The sequence below is a fragment of the Coturnix japonica genome, chromosome 5 (genome assembly GCF_054131305.1).
Source record: "Coturnix japonica strain WE chromosome 5, WE-NBRP24, whole genome shotgun sequence".
Lineage (NCBI taxonomy): Eukaryota > Metazoa > Chordata > Aves > Galliformes > Phasianidae > Coturnix > Coturnix japonica.
In genome coordinates, this window is record NC_140667.1 from 34,684,872 (window position 1) to 34,707,883 (window position 23,012).

Below are 23,012 nucleotides of genomic sequence, written 5' to 3' on the forward strand. Positions count from 1 at the left end.
TCACACACACAAAAAAAATTCTTCCTTATATGTATGCAATCTAAATATCCCCTCTTTTAGTTTGAAGCTATTTCCTCTTGTCCTGTCACAACAGATCCTGCTAGAGAGTCCGTCCCCTTCCTTCTTATCACCCCCCTTTAGATACTGAAAGGCTGCTCTCAGGTCTCCCTGGAGCCTTGCCTTCTCCAGGCTGAACAGCCCCAGCTCTCTCAGCCTGTCCTTGTAGGAGAGGTCTTCCATCCCTTGGATCATTTTTGTGGCTTTCTTCTGGACACACTCCAACAGGTCCATGTCTCCTGAACTGAGGACTCTACATCTGGATGCAGTACTCCAGGAGAGGCACAGAGTACCTGCTGATGGTGTTCTTTTTGACGTAGCCCAGGACACCGTTGGCATTCTGAGCTGTGAGGGCACATTGCTGGCTCATGTCCAGCTTGCCATCTGCCAGCCCTCCTGAATCCTTTTTGGCAGGGCACTCTAAACTTTCACCCCCCAGCTTGTAGTGATAGTGAGGATTGCTGCAACTCAGGTGCGAGACTGCCTGCTGGGCAAGGGCTGCAAGATGAATTCAACTGCAGAATGACAATGTGATGAATTTGGACATGTTAGGAAACATTCTTGTTGTGTTGCTGTGTTCATAGATTTTTGTCACGTCAAACTCGTGATGTGACAAAATCTGTCTTTTCACCGGCAACTGGGTTTCTGGTGGGCAGTGTGCTTATGTTCTTGAAGCATGGCTCGATTCTTCCTTCACCCTAAAGCCTGCAGTAGCACTCAAAGCCAACCCATTAATTTTCCACGTGAAGATAAACCACAGGGAGAACCAAGTGACAAGAACACTGGAGAGATGATGGACTATGACTGCAGTAGCTCCAAGCTAAGCCATGGGCTTGCCAATGCAGGAAGCAAAGAAGTCCCCAGTATGCTCTCCCTGACAAGAGGAACAGCAGAGCCTGAGTGGGACCAGGCAGTGACCTTCCTGAGCACTTTTAGATTGGCTCCACAGCCCCCAGACAAAAGTAGGGCAGGGCACAGCATACTCTGCAACAGTGCTGCACAGGCCATCAATAAAGGCATGAATCAGGTGTGCACTTAGGCAGCTCATGGTGTCACCTGAACCTGTGGATGCACACAAGGGTTGTTTGTAGTGCATGTATCACAGGGATGTGGACATCACCACATTTTAATTAAATACCATACATCTTTCAATTATATATGAGCTATCCCTCTGCCATGTAAAGTTCTGTTCACTCCTATGCTGTAGAAACTTGTCTTTTCCCACCTAAAATTATCTCTGTATTTCCTTATATTCAGTTCTTGAAACTTATTTTCAAAACCCCTCTGCACCTCTGCTCTGCATGGTGTGCCTCCACCCCCTGCACCTGCCTCAAGAGTACACTGAGGGAGTGCAGAGGCAGCAGGACAGCAACACTGTGCAGACAGGGTGATTTGGGGGAGACGTGTTTTAAAGGACAGGAACAATTGGTAGGTGTCAGTGAAGCCTGGACACCTTGTTACACAATGCATGTATTTATTGCCAGCAGTTTATAGATGCATATTTCTTTAGAGCAGAGAGTTTTAAAGATGCTGTTGTTTTCACCTCTCTGGAGGCCAAACTACTTCAGTACCAACAGCTGAATTGCCAAAGCCGCAGAGGGAGAAAGTGGAATAGTATTCTTAATATCAGTAGAAACTGAAAAGTAAGTTTTTCATACCTCACCATATGTGGCTTTGTTCTGCCCTGTAGCACCTAAAGCATCACACCCACACTTGTGTTCTACCACCAGTGACTTCTGGCAGAAGGCATGGCAGCTTGATGTGTTGTGATGTCTCCCTCAACTGCAACTCCAAGATCTGCTCAAGCTCCTTTGTCAGCATCATTAATATTATGTCATCCTCAAAGCAGATGTAAGGGCAAAGGTACGTGTCACAGCTTGAGCTGATCCAGCAACTTGTTCCGTGTTTTCCCCTGCACACTTCCTGCACTTGCTTTGGCACACCTCAAATTCATCCACAGTCGCTGCTGCTTGCCAAGGTGGCAGAAAAGCACTCCTGAACAAACCAATTCAGAAAGAGTCTTTTCTGCCAGGTCTCTGAGTTGACTTGTCTCAGGTTGAACCTTGTGAGAACAACGCTAAGAATGGGATAGAGACATGGGGAGACCAGACTCTTTGGGCAGACATGGACTGTTCAGCAGCTTCCTTGCAAGGCTACTCTCCTCCAGTCTGTGTTCGAGCTCCTGATGGATCCTGTGTTTCAGCCTTGGATGGATCCTGAGTTCAGGATTCAGGTGGAACATGTGTTCCAGATTCAGAGTTAGTTACATGGGATAAAGTTGAGGCTGGGCTTTGACCAGAGCAGCTTTACCTCTGCTGAAGAGCACCTCATCTGTGGGAGGCTGTTGACACGTGTTAATGGATGAGCCAGTGAGGATGTTCCAAATCCTCATCTTGGGAAAAACAGCTCTAAATACCACAAGCCTTTAATGATGTTAGCACTAACAAAGCTCAGCTAGCATCAGGGAAAATATGTCAAAGCAGTAAACTTTGCTAATACAGGATTTCTGTAAGACAAGACCACAATGATTCTTAAATACCAACTCCTTTTTAGGAATCTGACTGTGCCAAAATCCATATCTGTGTTTTCATGCTTTAGAGAGATTCAGAGTGATAAGAACTACATTAAGAACTTACATTTAAAAGGAAATACAAACTACCAGAAATAATGTCTGTTTGTCTTTAAACAGATTCATTTTTAAAGCAGATATTTCTCTGCAGAAATCATATCCTTTGTTAGCACCGACAGCAGTTTTTCTGGGATTAAACAGTAAATCCCAGCTACAGAGAAGTATGTCTGTCTCAAACAACGCACCATAATAAAACAGAATCTGTCCAGGAGAATATCAACCCACCAGCCAGAAGACTAAAGCTGTAGCTGAGCTGGGTGTATTGCCTGGTATTACAAGCCAGACAGCCCTCAGAAAGAGTTTTCCACACTAAAAAGCAAAGCCCTAAGCATTAAAAAGATTTTTACTAAAATGATTGAAACCTTTCCTTTGTTTTTAATTTCTCAAAGACATCGAGCTGTCATTTAACATCAGCATAGGTGATGACAAAGAAGGCAGCCAGAGATGAAGTGTTCAAAACAGTCCCCATTCTGTCCATCTTGTCCAAACAACTGGTTTGCAGTTGTTGAGTTTTCACACTTCTTGTTCTTCCAAGGAAAATAAGAATTGATAATCTTTGTGGCCCTCCTCTGGACCCACTCTAGCAACTCAGCATCCTCTTGTGCTGGGGGCCCTGGAACTGGAGGCAGTACTCCAGGTGGGGTCCCACAAGAGCAGAGTGGAGGGGCAGAATCACCTCTCTCATCCTGCTGGTCAAACTGTTTGTGATGAACCCCAAAATATGGTTGGCTATCTGGGCTGCAAACTCACATTGATGGCTCATGTTGAATCTTTCATCAACCAACACTCCCAAATCCTTCCGCTTTATCTTATTTTACCTCCATGTCTACCAGTCAAAAATATGTAGGGGCTCAATAAATATGCATTTTAACTGTCATGCCTTACTTGAAGAATTATTGTGCTCTGCTTTCTTGGTCCTTATAATACTGCACGATTCAAGCTAAAACAGTGCCAACAAACACAAGATTTCTTAAACTGCCTGAGCAAGAAGTCACAATGTCTGCCATTGAATTATTTAAGATAATTAAAACAGCATATTTCTGCCCTTTTCTTATCATGGAACATGATAAAGATCACAATAAAAAGTTCTAGATTTGGTTTGTGGAGAGATAAATGTGATCTATTTCTTTTCTCTGAGCAAACAGATGTTCATGATCTCAGCCATGTTACTGTACATGTAATTATCAAAGCTGTCCTAATCACAGCATGCAGAACTGATCACTTACCATATCTAGTTAAAGCAATTTCTCCTCCTGATGCAGAATCATGAAAGCACTCTTTCCAAATTTTCTTTTGAATGGCTTGATAATAAAACTTCAAAGATTTGTTTTCTTCTCTTAAAATAATAGTATTTGGCATCAATTTTGCAAGATGCTTGCCAGATGTTATTCTGGGCAAGTACTGTCTCAGTATTAATTTGGCCACTTAAAATGTAACATACATGTTCATAACAAGTTATAAAATTAACAGTTTACACAGTTTACACAAACAGTTGCAGACCCAGTCCTAAGACTAAACTGTAGCCGGTCTGTCCTGGGCACAGTTTCAAACACTCATGGCAGGACATACGCCTTATTCGATTTAGAATTTAAATTTCTTTTTTGTAAGTAAGTTATAATTTAAATGCACTTCTTGTTCATTTATTTGATCCTCTGATAGGCAGTTGGTTTTATTCTTTAAATCTTTTCCTGCCCGAAGTGCTGATAGGAAGCTTCCCAGCTGCATGGTAGCAACAAAAAATGATGGTATTAGGTGATAATCATGTTAAAAGTTTTATGGTCAGAATTCAAACCAGTTTCCACACTTGAACATCTCTCAGCTCACACTGAGATACATCATTCCTCTTAAACTCTTAAATTCCAAACCCCTGTCCTGCCACCTGAACAGGGTGGAGGCAGCTTCACACTCTGACATGTGGCTCCCACTCCATTGGCTGATAAAATGATGGCACCTTTCAGCACAGCACAAAATGCTTGTAGCTCAGAAAAAAAAACAAAAACAAAAAACCACCACCAAGTATTATTAAAAACTGCCTTTTCAGATATGCTTTGTTATTCCCTCCCACCCAGCAGCAGCTTCCCTGAGTGAGCCTTTCAAAAAGCAGTGCAGAAAAGAAAACCCAAGTCTGCACATAGTGAGTGGAAAAGATGGGCTCTTAAGAAAATTTTTTCATATGTTCTGGGAAAAAATGATACTGTCCATACTTTCTTAAGTGCTGGAATTATTTTTGTTGTAGCTTACAGAGTCCTTTGGAAAAAGTGAAAAGGAGTCAGAACGTTGCAGGCACAATGTGGTGACTTTACTACTAAATTCAGATGCTGATTTCACTTATGATTTAATTCATATATTTTTAAAGCACTGATTGCGTAGACAAGCCAGTGCTCCCACAACTAATAACACAGCCAAAACAAGTTCCTAGTTGTTCTCACAGTGGGTTAATTGCCCTTGATTCATGTTTTCCACTATCTCTCCATAGATATTGCTGTTAAATACTCACGGTGGGGTTTGTTGTTGTTGTTTTTTTTCACTGTCTGCTTGACAATGAAATGTTAGCATGACAGGATACTGTAATGTGACCAAATAAAACCACTAGACATGCTGACCATGATCTGCACCTTTTCTGCATTGAAAAATCCATAATTAGGCTCAGTTCATAGGATCATAGAATGGCTTAGGTTGGAAGGGACGTTAAAGATCATCTAGTTATTTTTACTTAATGTCAATAAACAGATCAATCCTACTTCACAGTTCCTTCACTGCCTTGCTTGGCAAGTCAGAGGTTTATTAGCTATTTATTGACTGAAGCCCAGTAGCAACCTCAAGGGATCTCCAGCCTGAACAGAAAACAGCAACACCACATTTGGGGATCTGGGTGCCCAAAGCAGATGATGGCAGTCAATGTGTTCTGTGAAGGCTTCCCTTGATTTAAGATAGCGTGAGCAGATACCAGGTAATTGCCATGTGTAGAGATGGAAGAAGCCAAGCACATGTTCAAATCTGTAGGGCTATGTTAAGTGAGCCACAATGTGATTCATTCTTTAGCAATTTTGAGAAAAAATATCTATTTTATCTGGGTACGTGGAAAGAAGAGAAACACTGAGAGAGCACTCATGACTAAGCTTGTCTCCCCATTGTGTGTTGATGTATGGAAACTTCACCTGAGCTCTTATCTGTCCTGCTGTGCTCTGAACAGTCTGACGTTATAGCCTGCATAAGAAAAAGTCTCTTAAAATTGTTCCTTTTCTCTCTTCCCTAAGGAAGAAAAACTGGTTTATGTTTTGTGAACAAAGATTTTAGCAGATGACCGCGCCCTAACTTAACCAGAACTTATTACGTGATTATGCCTTCTGGCTTGGTGAGGAATCAGAGAGATCCATGCCACATTGCACTGTAATTTGAGAGGTTGATTGTACTTTTTTCTTGCAGCTTGCTCTAGGTACGAGTCTATCCTGGGGGCCCAGGAGTCTGTCCTCAGCACCGTGGTATATTCCAGGAGTTACTCTGCACTTCAAGTGCAAGTCCATCAGAGTGTTGCATGTAACTGCAATAAAGTCTCCATGAGGAAAAGCATGCATATTTCTTCTGGAAGACTTATTGATTTTCTTGGAGGCCAGAATCTCAAAAGATTGTGAGGACTGCTCTGAAAATGTTGCCTCCTTCTTTATTATGCTGGCCCATGATGTCAGAGACAGACATTGGTGGTATGGCTGAAGAGGCTGAGCTTTCCCATCTTTCGTTACATTTTGATGCCACGCAACAGATAGCAGTGGAGGGGCAGTCAGGCAAAATGGAGTCTGACACAGAAGTGTGTATGAAGCAAAGGTGTATCATTTAATTCTTCCATGCAGAACAAACTGCACCCACCAAAATTCATTGGCACTTGCTGAGATCAAACAGTTTTGGTCTTTTCTGGACTGGATGTGAGACAGTGGGGTGTGCATTTCAGCAGTGAGGATAATCACTGTGCTCTTGGTATCTGTTGTAGGTTCCATAGAAATAAATAGGAAGCATTATTTTTAGTTACTTACATATATTAATTACAGAGTGGACCACTTAATGTTCTTTTTTTTTTTCTTTTTTTTTTCTTTTTTTTTCTTTTATTTTTTTCCTCAGATTTTCTGCTAAAAACTCCCATTTCTTTCCCCATGGAAGACAGAAAAGATAAATAAACATTTTAAATACCATCTTACACAGTAAGTTGCTATTTCAGCAACAAGATATCTGAATGTGTGTATATTGAAGATGTGACTGGCAGTAGCTACTGCATCAGTAACAAGGGTGGGCTGATTTTGTGGAGTCTAGCTTAGAAAATTTTATGATACTATGAAAAGTGGATCATCTTACTAACCTGCCTCATTTGAACAACACATTTTTGTGTTTACAAAAGTAAATGAATGTGCTAAGAAGCAAAGAACATAGAAGTTTGTGAGTGTGTATATTTTAATGCATAAATGTTACAATACATATTATTTTGTGCTTCGGGATATATATACCCCAGCAGTTTTCAAACTACCTTATTGGTAAGGATGCAAAGAAATGCCAGGGAACATAAGTCTGCTTTGCAGAGTCACAGCTGAGAAAGCTGTTGGCCTAAGCACAGGAATTACGCCGTGAGAAGTCACTTTGCTCTAATAGTGACACAGTGTGCTCTCTACCTGACAGTGACACATTCTGCTCACTCACACTCAGCATATTGCTTTCCAATAGTAGTGCAAACACTCCCAAGTGGGCCACATCAGAGCATTGGAAATGGAGTCTGGCGCAGATACAAGGCCATTCACACTCAACTGCCACATGCCTGGTAACCTTCTGGGACACTACTATCCATAATGCAAAGTACTGGATATTAAAAGATTGGCTATACTCCCACATCTGTTCCCTGTCAAACAGGAGCTGAATGGTTGGCAAGGTGCAGAGAGGAAGCCATGGCTTGTCTTGGCCAGAGAGACAAAGAATGTGTACAATGAATTGTTTGAAAGCCCAAAATTGGTCCAGGTCCAGTCCTAATATAGAGACAGAGTTCAAAATCTCCTTCAAGTGGCTCAATTATTATTACTTTGCAAGAAAAGAAACCCAGCTAAACATTTGACATGCACACTAATCCCTATCAAATTCTTGAGTAAAAAAAAAAAACAACAAAAACAACAACAAAAAACCAAAAAACAAACAAAAAAAACCAAAAAAAACCCATGAATTCAAATTAATGTTTTCTTCATTAAATTTTATATGAATTTTTCTGGTCCCTACCTTCCCAGCAGATGCAGGGGTCCTGTCTTTCTCCTAGCTCATTAGCATGCTTCCAAAACACCTTCCTTTCTCTCTGGCAAGATTTTTTTTTCTGTTTCACTACCAAAAAAATAGTTTCCTGAACCTGGATCACAAGGTTCCTCAAACTCACTGAAATCCTCTTTTAAACATCAGTAAGATCCAGCAAGTGGCCTCATTTATCCTCACATAACTCAAGTAGGCACCTTTAATATTGCAAAAAGGTTATGCTGAAAGCAAGAGCAAAAGACTGTACTTGAGGATGGCAGCATTTTCATTTTAGTGATGCAGCACATGATAGTACATTGATCTTTGTAAAGCACACAATTAAATTCAATTAATGAAACATATTAAACCAATGTGAAGTGTATTATGCAGTGTTTGTAATGCAGTCAGTATGGCAAAACTAATTTACTGTAATGCCATCATAAAGAAAAGTAGAGGAGTAAATTGTATGACAAGAACACACAAAACATACTCACTTGCTCACGAACAAATGAATGCTATGAAATGTGATGTGCACATGTAATAACTAAAAGAAAAGGAGGCATCCAGGATAGCTTACAGAAATAATTTAATAATCTTATTTTCCAGCTAACACCTGTGGCTTTAAACTAGAGCAGGATTATTTACTAATTTATTTGGCTGTCACAGTCTCAGCCACAGATACATAGACTTACCATATGCATGCCTGAGAGGCCCACTTTTTAGTTCAGACACAGATTTAAGTACTAGATCATGCCCTGCACATATCAGGTTAATGTTCTGACTGTCTCGCTACATATTACAGCAGCATTTATTTGGAGAATGGGAATCAGCAGCAAGGTAGCTTGGCAGAGGCCTGTAAAAATTCACAGCAAGTAGCCATGCTCCATCCCATGGCTTACAACAACTGAAGACTTTTATCACTCATATATTTAAAGGCAATACGTTGCAGGCTGCTTAACACTTTGCTTGTATGGCACAGAGGAAAAAAAACTCAAAGTGCCAAGGAAATAAAACACTCCTTTACTATTTCACCAGCACTTCTCAGAAGGATATAAAAGATATTGGCTGCATATTTTCCCAGATTACATCCCACCACTTAGAAATTCTTCTTGAAAGATATTCCCTCAAGAATTCAGTCTGAAATAGCTTAACTTCCATCACTAAATGCTTCCTTTTCCCTTTTCTATCTCTCTACTTCAGTATTCCAAGAGAAGTTTAACAAGATGCTGATCTTGTGTAGCAAGAAGAAAAAATACTCAGCACTCAAGGCCTTAAATGTAGCGTTGACTTCAAGACATTAATTAAGGTTTAAATATATGTTTTTAAGTGGGGAAATAAAAGGACTAGGAACAATTACCTGTTCTCTGTTTTTCTCAACTCACCTGTGACCTCAAGGTGCTAATTTCTGCAGTACCCTTCCACATCCTTCCAAAATGTCTTGTGGATGTTTAGTCAGTGTATATTTTGTAGGATTTATATCCAGAGGCCAATAGAACACCAATAGAAGTGAAAAAAATCCTATGGTGTCAACTGCAGAAAGTTAGGATGGTGTAACTGGGAAAGGATCTCTCCAGATGTGTCCTGTTATTGTGTATTTTCCCCAAACATTTACTGCTGTCACAAGGATGCTGAGGAACTGGGCTGGATGGTAATCCTCATCAGAATGGCAGAGTACTGAAAGAGAAGAAAAAAAGTAGAGATGTGCAGCTGGAAGCAATTCAGGCAACGAAACAAAAGTCAGAACTACTGGAAACAATACTAGGGAATACAGAAAACTCTGGCAACTACAGGAAATACAGCCTCTGATTTACAAAGCTGAAGGAATGCAAGCTATTGCCACCACTCAACACCTGCATCTCAATCCACTGAGTTGCTTTTTTCTCTTGTGGAGCTCTCAGTTGGCTTCTTCACCTCACAACAATACCTCTTTAATAAATTCCAATTGTTTTGTAAATCAACGTCCTTTTATTGTAAGTGATAACCATAATAATAGACAGGAGATGAATAATAGAGACACTACAAATAGATACCAGGGAATGGCTTTGCAATCACTGAGTCACGGAAATACTGTATCGCTATCATCTCTCAGGATTAGTTAGTACTGCACTCTCCATCTCCATCTGAAATGACAAACCTACCTACTCAGAGTGAACAGACAGCTTCTTCAGGGTGGGTTAGCGAAGCACTTTTAGTTTAACAAACTTTCTGTATCAAAAACCAGGTAGGAGTGTTAGTCTAGTAATTTTTTTGTTGAGCTCAAACCACATTGTGAGATGCTCCTAGAGACAAGCTCCACGCCCTCTGGGACTGCTTGTCACTTGTTGACGCTGAGTAGGAAGAGAGTACTGCATTTCATCAGTCGGGAAAGGACAGGACATGCAAGGACAGCCAGTACCGTGATTAGCATCACCAATGTCAACAAGGTGATCAGAGATGGGAGGAGTGCTTACTTACAGCTTTGCAAAACGTTTCCTGAATGCTGTGCTGCCAGGCACTTCCTCAGCTTGGGCTGAGAACACAGAGGCATCTCTAGTGTCCTGTTGCTATATGTGAGATAACTTTCACATATCTTCCCAGGAAGTGGGTGAGGATAACACAAAAATTAGCACTCATGATCAATTAGGAACTTGGAATGAGTTCAAATGGGGACTATGGCCTCCTTGTCCATTCTTGGTATAATTCTGCATCTCCAAGGATATGATGTTCCCTGAGAGTTTATTCTTCTCGCTGGCCAACATAACCACCAGATTAACCTAATCATGCATCTGTACCACAAACATGGCACTGACCACCAGAGCTTTCTCTGCTTTCTCTACACCTGTTCTCTGTCCTTGGGCACAGGCACTGGTATCCTTCCCATTACATCATGGTAGACACTGATGTCACCAGGCTTCTCAATGCAGGCAGCAAAATGGACCTTGCTAGGAGGCCCTGCCCTATCTGCCCACTGACTGTGACACCAGACAGCCCCACAGCTCCCTGACTTACATCAGAGCTATACCACTGGTGTTTCTAGTGAGGCATGACAGCACCAAGTGAGATGCAGGACACTGGGTATCCACACAAGTTGCATCTCCAGGCATGCCACCAACATACTACCACATGGAGAAAAGAGCTGAGACACAGAAAGGGAGGTGGACTCAGAATCAGCTGTTCTATCAACAGTATTTCTGGGGACTAAGCAAAATCAATTCTGCCTCAGTAGTCTGCATCTTTAGCTAACTTCTGGGTAGAAGTAGAGAGAAGCATTAGCATCTGGCATGTGTTAACAAAGGTAGCTTTGAAACTACCATTCACAGCAGTATACAAGCCTTGGATGGAACAATAGTCACAGTTTTAAAAGAAAATGGGAAAAAAAAAAAGAATAGGCTTCTAAAGAGAATGACAGGAATGACAGAAAACCTGCTTTACTGGGAGTCTGAGGAGAGTGCATTACTTCACAGTGAGAAAAAACTTTGATTTGGTATACAAATACAAAACAGTCCAATGACTAGAAGCCAAGATGTCCTTTTCAGGTTAACAATAACTGGAATAGCTAAGGGAATAACTTATCAAATGACGAAACAGATTTTTCCACTTGAAGTACATAAATGTGAATTGCAAACATTCTAGATGGTGTCCTCTGTCTTGACTCAAGCTAAGGAATGCATGAAGCATGACTTTGAAGGATTTGATGGCTCCTGCTATATCTAAGCATAGCAGAAGAAACTCCCAGTAGGCTGCACCAGCAGTATACAGCTATTAAATAAAATTCTTCCAGAATTTTGGTAAGAAAAGGTTATTTTATTCTTTTACAAGTGTAAATATATTTAACTAAATTGCAGCTAAGACACTGGAAAGTACATACAACGGCCTTCACAGAATCACAGAATGTCAGGGACTGGTAGGGACCTCAAAAGATCATCTAGTGCAATCCCACTACCAGAGCAGAAACACCTAGATTAATTTACGCAGGAATGCCTCCAGGTGCATTTTGAATGTCTGCAGAGAAGGAGACCCCACAACCTCTCTAGGCAGCCTATCCCAGTGTTCTGTCACCCTCATCGTGAATAAGTTTTTTTCTCATATTTATGTGGGACTTCTTATGTTACGCCTCACACCCACTGATCATTGCCTACATCCTAGTTTGAGGGGAAAAATAACAAAAAACAGAAATGAAAGGCAACAGAAGACAAGAATGAGTGGGTCATTACACAGCAAAACAAACTTGCTGCCAGCATTACTTGCAAATACTTTTAAAAAGTACACCATGTGACTGTCTTGTACCCATATCACAGACTGAACTTTCACCTGATCTGTGGAGCTAGTCTTTGCTCTAAGTTATATCAGTGGGGTCTGAACTCTGATCACTCTAAAGTATCCATGATATAGTGTCCTTCAGTTGCTTAAAGACTCATCTTTTGCTCTGTGTTGTGGTTTAACCCAGCAGATGGCCCAGCACTACACAGTTATTTGCACACTTACCACATTCCCAGTGGAATGGGGGGAGAGAATCAGGGAAAAAGGAAGAAGTTGAATTTTGAGATAAAACTATTTAATAAAAAAGAGAAAATGAACAGGATAATAGTTATGACTATACCTATATGTATATGCATATGTATATATCTATATGTATATGAATGTATATAACAAGTGATGCACAAGCAATTGCTTGCTACCCACTGACCAATGTCCAACTAGTTCCTGGGCAGCAGAAGACAGAGATGAACTCTCACCCCTTCAAAACTCATTCCACATGCTGTCATCTGGTATGGAATATCCACTTGGCAGTTTAAGTCACTTGTCCTAATTCTGTTCCCTCCCAGCTCCTTGGGCCTTTTGCTGTGAATAACCTTGGCTCTGTACAATACTGCTTAGCAGCAACTATAAACATTGGTGTGTTATCAACATTGTTTTTCTCCTAGAACCAGAACATAGCATCATAGCAAACACTCTGAAGATAACAATTTCATCCCAGCTGAATAAGACAGTATGGTGGCATTTGGCTATAGGGAGAAAAAGAAATTGCGCCAATGTAAAATGTCTAGCTCTTTCTGAGACTCTTTTCAGATACACCTTTAAATGGGTAAAAACATTTACTATGAAACATCAGACACAATCCTAACACTAGAAGGATTAAGACATCTGTACTGTTAAGAAAGTACTGTTACTATTTCCTCCTTGCTTGCCAATGTGGTTACCTCTGCAGTAACATCTGTGAAACCACATAATTTTTCAAGACCCAAATAGGGATGCTGAAAGAGAACGTTAACTCACCAAGAAGTTTGAGGAGTAACATAATTTTTGTATACACGTGTGTGTGTTCAGCGTCTTGGATCTTCATCACATCACCATGAAGCTTGTGCGGTAGCAGCCCTGGAATGCAAATATCATGTAGGGAATTCTTCATTGCTAAGTTTAGTGCTAAAGAGCTAATAGCTTCAGCATGTTGTATTGTTTAGATGTGAGGTCAAATCTGGTGATCAGACTCTGTTATAAATATAATTTTACACACTAAGATAGATTAAGATTAAATTAAAACAAAACAAAACAAACAAACAAAAAAAACCAAACAAACAAAAAAACCACTCCTGATGCTATTTTAAAACAGCTGCAGGGTATACCAACCATTACTTTTTTTTTAACACTTAAAATTTGGATAGCAAAGGTAGTTGACAATAGCAGTTTACATCAGTTACATTGTATATTGAAATGGGAAGTCCAAAGAAGAACGTAGAAGAACATGAAACTAAGCAAAATATCTATAAGCTGCATTCCAATGTGACAAGAAAAGCTTAAGATTTACAATGAAAAACACCAAGCAGAATATGAATCCTAAAATAATTTTTAGTACATGTTCACTATGAAAACAGAGTTTTGGGCATAGCATGAAAGTTTTTCAGTAATAAGTAAAAATTTCTTTTACCTCTAGGTAAATTTGATACAGATACACCTTTCTATGAAAAATTATTGTTCTTCTTGTGAAAACTGAGCTAACTGTAAAGACTCTAATTATTAGATGAGACATAACAAAACACACCTGCACCCAGTGTTGCTAATAGCAGCAGGTTGATGGAGGTTCTTTGTTCCTTCCATGCAGCTCAAGCCACAAGCAGATAACACTGACATTATTTCAAGAAAGTTGTTCATGTAGCTTCTTTTACTTATAAGGGTTGTTCCCCCAGTCATGCCTGAATGAAACAGAAAGGATGGATTTACAAATTCAGTGCCAGATAGACTGAGTCAACAAATACTTTATCTGTAAATCACTTCCAGAGCTAGAGTGAGAGATTCAGAATTCCTGCTGGAATAACTGTAATATCATTTAGGACCTTGAGCAGCCACCTATCAACTTCTTTAGTCTCTTTTCCTCTGCAGATTTTTTCTCTCCATCCCTAAGTAGTCCATATGCTTGTCTAGAGACACTGCTCCATTAATCTTTTTTTTTTTTTTCTTTCCAATTCCACTATCATCTTTGTGCAACATCTTTCACACAGCGCAGCCTCTTACCTCTCTTGGGTCCTTATTTTTCCCCACAAACAGCACCCCTGAACACCTGACAGTCTTGAAGATGCCTTCATAGGACTGCTCTCTGAAAAGTACAATTACTCCCCATCCTCCAGCCACCAATCCTTCTCTTTCACTAAATTCAAAGAAAGGAGATAGAAACTCTGACTTGTCAAGGTGACAAAGAAAAAATATGTTTAAGCAGATAATTGAATTCAGAGTATCTAGAGTCTTCACAAGAGGACATCCCTCATGTCTTCCAACTCCCTTCCTTAAATCCACTCTTACTGCTGCCTGGAATTTAGCCAGGACAAGCACTAACACTTGTAAAATAAATTGAAAGGAGTCCAAATATTTTCAGTCCTACTTGTCAAGTGAAAGATATCCCTGTCTTGCAGGTAATGCTCCTTACACTTGAGACACAGGTCTTGAAACAACTCCAGCTAAACACTCCTAAATCCTTGTTTGAATCGAGTCCTGTGGGAAGAAATGTTATTTAAGCTACTTTCATTCTGAGTAAGAGCATCCATACAGGGAGATGAATACCACTTACAACACTTTGGAGCTTAATTCAGATTTGCCAAATATTCCTATATACCAGAGCATATGTGGATTTGCTTTCCAGGTACTAGTCCAGTCAAGGCTCTTTCAGTATTAGAGGTGTGCTGCATATCATAAGGCACCCTGTTTTGCAGATACATTTGCAGATGTATTCATTTTTTTATAAGATACAACATGGAGCACACTGCTGGGTGCCTATCATCTTAATGTTTATTGACTCATGAAGTTTCTCAAATGGCTAGAATTACTTACTATGTCATACACCATTAGTTTGTATGGACATTATTGTAGCCAATTCTTCTACTTACATTTTAGTTCAGTGAGACTGCTGCTTTCCACAATGTTACATAAGAAATAACAGGTAATAAATGTCCTGTGATATGCTGAATTTGTAGAGCTCGAATACCTGAGCAATGAAGGAATTAGCAGAGCTGATTTAAAGTTCATGTTCATATTGGTGTGGTAACTAGCTAAACTGACAAAACAGCCGTACTTCACAGAAGTACCTTTTTATTTTCTTTCTTATAAGTAAGTGCATCCATTTTCATATTTACTCCACCATCTTTCACAAATACAGGGGGGAAAAATAGTGAGGCCAAGGATTTCTCTCAAAGAATATAGCTCTACATCATTTATTTTATTTTGCTGTGGTATTTGACAAGCATTTGAGCTATGGTTGGTTTTATCACAGCCATTGTCTTCCACATGATGGCTTTTGAAGTTTAATAGGCACTCTTTGCATGTCACTTTTGGAATTACAGAAATAAGGGCAAAAACAAACCTCAGAAGATCACCCACTGCTTCTACCAGCTGGACAGAGACAAACAGGCAAACCACAGCTGAGCAGATCTGTGTTCTCCTAGCTGTTAATATCTGACCCATGTACACACAGTAGCCACATACAGATGCTGTAACTTCTAAGAGATTATGTGCTCTTACTGTTTCCTTTCACAACACTCTGCATTCTCTGCAGTTCTGAAAATCTACATGTTGCAGTAGAAAGAAGGACATTTACACTATCCCTCTACCCCAACCCAATCATCTGCAAACAGTTTACATCAGCTTCTGTTCTCTGTAATAAATCGTCACAATCCAGAGTGGTCATAAATAGCAACACATGATTTCACATTTTGAAAAATCCCAAAACTTCCTGAGAAAGCAGTTGCTCAACTGAAAACGAAAGGGAAAAGGGCAAAATGAACCATAATGTACCAGGTGTACAAAATGTTTGTACAGCATAACTTCACTTGGAGAATGTGGCTTGGATAACAAAGTAGTCTCAAAGCTAGTGGTCTGTGTTTTAGAAGTACATTAGTTATCCACATGCTAGATTTCTTCTTTCCTGCAGCTTTCATCTTCATACTGCTCTGTATCTTTAAAATTTCCATTGAAAGGCATATATCTTTTGCAGGAATTTGTGTGTAACTGTATAGAAGTTATCTATAGAAAAATATGTAGCATGGGAGAAAAAAATCTTTCACTGAGTAGGAATTTTGTTAGCAAGTCTGGGATTCCATTCTCAAGACCACATCTCCCTTCAAATTATGGATAAACTAGAAAAATATTCCTAGCTTTTCTTCAGAAGGAGAATAGCAGTCAGCAAGTATATTGCTCTATTGCTGTTGTAGCCTCTAACCCTATCTCACTACTCCAGAAATAATCTTGTCTTTGTACTTTTTTCTTTTTCTTTTTTTTTTTTTTTTTGTTTTTTTCTGACAGAATATCATTACAAATTCTACAATTTAAAAATTTGTGGGAGTTATGTAGTGCAATGTGTTTATACAACGTAATAAACAGTAAGCCCCAATTAGGGTAATCCCGAGAAGAGGAGCCTGATAGTTTGGAACAGATTTAAAATAACTAAGAAGGGCACAGTTCTGACACATAATTACATATTTCAGGTGCTCCAAATGAGTCTTTTAACCCACTGGAAATGATAAGCTTCAATCTACTGCGCAGTAAGAAAATAATAAACCACAATAACCCCAACACCTGCTAAGAAAGCAAAGCCTTGTAGCTATCTGGCCAGAACTTGTAACCAAATGCCCTCAGATTTGTATCACCTTCCTCTATACAAAACATGCCTCATAATAATGTCGAGGTTAATTATCAGAAATAGAATACGATTAACATCATGCACACACACACACACACACACACAAAGAAAGAATCAGTCACCAAGATATTCATTTCCAGATGTAAATCTCAGACAAAAAATTCTGGAAAATGCAGAGCCTGATGTTGGGAACAGTCACTCCAATAACTGACTTGTACATCCATGAACAAAGTATCTCCTACATGTGTCTATAGCACTGGAATAAAACTTGACATGACAAGGAAAATGCACTTGATGATGTACTGGAAACAGTTGATTCTCAGCATCCCAACTCTAGACAGTTGTGTCATACCAGAAGTATTTCTAGGCCTACTCACAGATGACAGACACGGATCTAATTGCCTACTAGTGCAACAGCATGCAGGGGAGCATGTTTTCAGCTCTTTATGATTAGAAAGTACTTGAGACAATGCCCCCAATTCCACTGATACACCTTGCATGGACATATACATAAGACCTAATGCACATAAATCACCTCACAGCCAAATTCTGATTCTTCACTCAGTTTGTTCAGTTCCTCTTCAAGCAGTTTTCTTTTGCATTCAGGAGGATACTTTCACAAGGAAAGGCCGTAAGTGTAAGAGTCATTGTACTGTTCCTAGAGGCAGACCATGACCCTTTAGTACACATTTATTGTAGAGCTGATAGATAATTGATGATGTAACATAGCTGATTGAAGAAGACATTTTTTGGCAAAAGAAATTAAATTGAGTGAATTAACTTTATGGATCGAAATCCAGCAAAGCACAGGAGGCCTTCTGAAGAATGGAGGCTTCCATTATTGAGTTTTTCTACTAATGAGAATCTAACATACAGCCTGCACAAGAGCAAACTAAATCCTCCATTACTCAGAGGAGAAGACCAATTAATGTCACTGGGATTGCATTTGAGTACGGTAGTTTTAGACAATTTAGAAAAGGTTAGCTGAAACCCTAACTCTCCTTAGATTTTGAGGAGTTACGTATATAACAAAGGAGTTACACATAAAAATCCTGAAGGGAATACCTGAAACAGTTAGCTAAGTCATCTATAACAGATGTGTAGAATCAAAGTAAAGGCAACCAAGAAATCTGTTCACCTTGTGGATTTCTAAGTCTCAGCCTAGGAAGATGGAGGCACCAATCTGCTATTTGCCCAGCTAAACCCATGCAGTGTGGCTTCCAGAAGAGATTAACACCAAAATAGACTGAAACTTGCTAGACATGTTTTTAACAGTTCAGCTGGGCACAGAACTGTGATTTTATCCACTGTCAATTTCAGTCTTAATCAATGCTGCTCCTCCTTAGTCTGCAACTATTTACCTGTGTACAGATATGCATATACCTATGTTGTAGCAGTACTGTTCTTAGAAGGTAAGATTCAAGTAACGTTGTGGAATCTGGTGAAAACAGATTTATACAGAGAAGGATTTATGATTTTCAGAAATGAGGTGACAGGACAATATACTTACAGGGGATCCTCAACTTTGGAATGATAGGGGCAGAAGGGACAATGAGTATGCATTTTGGCTGAAGGCATACAGTGACATGGACCAAAACTGCATGTCTTTCCTTGGCTGCACCTGTTTCATATGCAGACACCTCCAACACCAGGACTTCCAGCCTTGTTCAGAGTAAGTCTCATCAACAAGGATATGAAAGTGCCCATAGAATCCAGTAACTCATTTTACACAATGAATCTGTGTTGTAAGCTGATGGAGCTTAGCCAACAGTGGAATGTTTCCAAATTTTATTTTTATATATATGTAGACATGATTTTTGAGACTACTATCTAGTCTTCTGCTTGATGATCCCTGTTTAGAGCCCACTGACCATTGATTTCACAGATGTCACAGCAGGGTGCTTCAGTTCCCACAGTGATTCTATTCCTAGCATGTGAACAATATATCCACAGCATCCTGGGGAATGTCCCTCAGAGCATATGAAGTTTTTTAAGCAAAGATGGAGATCAGAAAACCACAATCAAATGATTAGATGTGAACTTGTAAGACTGTCCTCAGAAGGAAGCATGATGCAGGGAAGCAAGTTGCTGATTTTAGAACCAGAATGTTTATGATGTGTGTTGCAAGGCAAAACTCTGCATAATCAGATACTGGGTATTGTAGGTTCAGTGGAAGGTGTGTTACCCACATCTAACCATTTTCCTCCCTGTTAAACCAGGATAACCATGTTTCCTGTGGTCAGAACTACTAAAAGTACAGGCAAGCTATGTGGGATAAGTTGCTGATATTAACACAGAAAAACAAGACCACCAAACCTTTGCACCTGTCAATATTTGTCCTCCAGCAGTTGGTGACTAATGGTTTAACACACTGATTCTTGGTACCACCCTCCCCCAGCCTTCCAGGAAATAAGATTCAGTTTCCCAACTCTGGAGAGTAGAAAAAAAATATGAAAATGTAACCTATCTCCTGCCTCCAAAATATTCTTTATTCACTCAAATTCCTTTACACTCAGATAGAGCCCAAGCTTGCATTAAAATTACAATAATGATGACAAAACAAAAACTACAACCCCAGCAAGGATGGTGTCTATTTGAGTGGCATAGATTCAGTGATTTGAGTTCATATTGGAAATCTCTCCTTGACCTGGAACCAGAGCCCAGCACTAACAGACCCACATTTCAGCACCCTGACAGCTTACTGTGCATTTCCCCACTTGAGTACTTCTTAGCAGAGGTGGGGAAGGGAAGTTCAAGCAAAATATGTTGTAACAAAGCACCATCTTCTGAATCTCTGAGTAGCACTGTATCAGCTCACAGAAGCCGCTTCACACCACTTCCACTTAAAAGCTGAAGTAAACACTCAGCAAGTTCATTCTGTGTGAGAGAATGTCCAGCACAGACATACTTCTGCCAAACAGCCTGTCAGGGGTCAAAGACATGGAGTTCAGCCCCCTTGGCTCCCAAGGTCAGGCCAGCTGGTCTCACCCAGTGAGCTTAGCAATAAGAGATTGTGTCATTGCTTCTCTTTATGAAGTTGGCAGAGTTTCTTTAGGTAGAGACATTTTTCCTGGTAAGCAAGCAGACCTGTAATGCCTGAAGTAGGCAAAGCTGCATTTCATGCTAAGCCAGGGCAGAACTCACCACAAATTAAAGTCTAATTTCCTTAAAGAATCTCTGAAAGCATATAGTTTTAGTTTCACATTTTATAGCCACCTTTGGAAAAATAAATAAATAAGAAAGAAAAGAACTAGAGATGGGAAGAGGAAAGACAAAAAAAAAGAAAAGAAAAATGACTTGAGGAATTGCTTTCTCTTCTTTAGTTTCTCTTATGGTCTGAATTTTCTGCCAAGACTATCCACAGAAACAGAAGCAAAGGAAGGACATTTATGGTGAGATAGTAACTCTGCAGACTCTCCCTTTTTCAGATAGTGGTTCTGCCAAGTAATCTTAGCACACTTTGTGGTTTATGGCAAGATCAGGGCAAGATTACAGCAAGAATACTGCATGTCTCCTCAGCTCAAGGGTTCCAATTCTTTGTCCCAGTACAGTCAAGAGATACCACGCAAAACCCTCTCCCCCAGCCCACACACAGTCCCAGGGATGGCTGATGCATTACGCATAGCAAGAGTTTGGAAAAATCCACAGTGTGTTAGAAGCTTAATTAATTATCTTTCATTATAGCCTTTACAAATATATTTACGTAATCTTTTAGTCAAGCTCAAATCAACAAGGCTACTTATTTCTTTTTAATGAAAATTCTCCTCCAATAAATAGGTAAATAAAAAAATAAATAAAAATTGATCTTGCAGCTGAACCTCCTCCCTTTTCTCTTTCCCTTTCCCTTTTTTTCTTTTCTCTTTCCCTTTCTCTCTCTCTCTTTTTTTCCTCTCTCCTTTTTCTCTTTATTTTTCCTCTTTCTTTTCTCTTGGAAAAAAAACCCAAAAGACTATTTCAAAGCAAACATCTGCCAATTTAAATATATATATATATATATATATATATATATATATATATATATATATATATTTTCTTCCAGAGGTTTGCTAAAATTTAATTACACATCTGTATCTGACTCAAAACTTACCCAGATCTGAGATTATGAGGATCCTTCTACAAAAAAAACTACCAGAAAAAAAAAAAATACCAGGAAGTGTAGGAATCTGAGTCCTTTCTTTTTCTGTTATTTTAAAAAAGTTATTCCATATAAATCTCTTGAATATTTGCCACAACTACAATGTCTGCAAGTGTATCAGCCATATCCCTCAGTGAACCACACAGATATTATTATCAGTAATGTTAGACTTACAACTTTTAAGATAGACATCATAAATTAGAAGCAGCAAAAATTAGTTTTAAGCCCTTGCAAGAACTGTAAAAATCTGATCAGAAAGCAGAACAAAACAGCCAAGTTTTCAAGTGGCAGAAGGTGGCTGGTAAGAATCCAAGATGATAGGAGTCCTTCAGTTAAAAAACAAAATACTTGACCAGTTGAGCTTCTACAAGATATTGTCAAAATAAACCACAGTTATTTATTCAGATGATGTTCCTCGGCTTTACTTTCAGGAAAACTGCCAGAAAATAAATGAAGTATTTACTGAATCAACAATCCAGAAAAGACACTTAAAGAAAGGACTGAAGTTGGAATAAGCAACACGCTTCATTTAAATGATACGGTTAGAGACACTTGTTTTTCTTTAGCTCACTGAGATTGCTCTTGAATTTTTACAATTCTACAGTCTTATTCAGAACATTTATATACTGCAGTGAATTATGCTACTAACAAGAAAAGGCACCCAAAATAACATTTTTACTTCCATTTAAAGGGAGGAGGAGGGAGTAGGTCTAGAGGAGAGCCACAAGGGCAGTCAAAGGTCTGGAGCACCTTTCTTATGAAGAAAGTTTGAGGGAATTGGACTTGTTAAGTCTGGAGATGAGAAGGATCCAGGGAGACCTCATCGCAGATTTCTAGTATCTTAAGGGAGCTTATAAGTAGGACAGAGACTGACTTTTTTATGTGGTCTGAGAGTGATAGTGATAGGACAAGGGGAGTAGCTTTAAACTAAATGAGATTCAGATTAAAAATTAGGAGGAATTCTTTACTTTGGGGGTACTGAGGCACTGCCACAGGCTGCCTAGAGAAGCTGTGGAAACTCTATTCCTGGAGCCAGGTTGGATGGGGCCCTGGGACACCTGAGCTGGTGGGGAGCAGCCCTGTCTATGGCTGAGGGCTGCAATGGGATGGGCTTCCCTTTCAACCCAAGTCATTCTGTGATTCTATGATTTATGGCAAATATTGTCCTCTCCAATTTCTCCCTTTTCTATCAGTGCTACTTGGCTCACTTAGCCTCTAGTGATTTTGTCATATGATTTATTGTACTGAAGGGACAACAGAGGAAGTCATTATCTTTTACCTGTTTGTGGTGTTTTTTTCATTAAACACGTACCAAAGAGGTTGGGTTCAGGGTACAACAAATATGAAGAGGGTTTTATGGTTTGTCATCCATTATCAATGTGGTAAAACACGTGTCATCAAAAGCCCAGACAGCATGAAAAGCACAGGGTGCTGACTGCTGCCTTGCATGGGAAAATATGAACACTGCAGTAAAACTGATCTGTCTCAGGCCACACTCTGGGAGACAGGCACCAGGGCAAACCAGGTCCCCTGACCTTTGCTGTCAAGACCTCTTGTACTTGTCAGATCTCAGACAAGAGGGACAGGGGAGGCAGTTGGAAGGAAGAGTGATAATAACAGTGACAATCATGGGAAGTCCAGCACGGAGGACTAGTTACAGAAAAACATGCAGTGTCTCAGTTAGTAAGACTAAGAATCCATGCCATGCCTGCTTTTAATTGCCTTGTGTGTGTTATCATATGCTAGAAGTAAAACAGTAATTGTATCCAAGTACATGATTTTCAGAAACTGCATGGCATCAAATAGAATTCATAGAATTGTCTCATTTAAACTAA

At 39.7% G+C, this 23,012-nt stretch overlaps 1 protein-coding gene across 1 annotated transcript in view; it reads right to left on the bottom strand.

The window, feature by feature from the left end:
- Positions 1 to 1,266: 1,266 nt before the first annotated feature.
- The window catches only part of LOC107315050 (uncharacterized), a 95,154-nt gene continuing 73,408 nt past the window's right edge, over positions 1,267 to 23,012 (bottom strand). The window contains exons 2-6 of the mRNA XM_085549115.1: positions 13,959 to 14,109; positions 13,196 to 13,294; positions 9,495 to 9,613; position 9,354; positions 1,267 to 7,689 (exon numbers count right to left, since the gene is read on the bottom strand). Coding sequence (XP_085405241.1) covers positions 7,277 to 7,689; position 9,354; positions 9,495 to 9,613; positions 13,196 to 13,262 — 600 coding nt within the window. The 5' untranslated portion in view covers positions 13,263 to 13,294; positions 13,959 to 14,109 and the 3' untranslated portion in view covers positions 1,267 to 7,276. The remainder of the gene's footprint in view (positions 7,690 to 9,353; positions 9,355 to 9,494; positions 9,614 to 13,195; positions 13,295 to 13,958; positions 14,110 to 23,012) is intronic.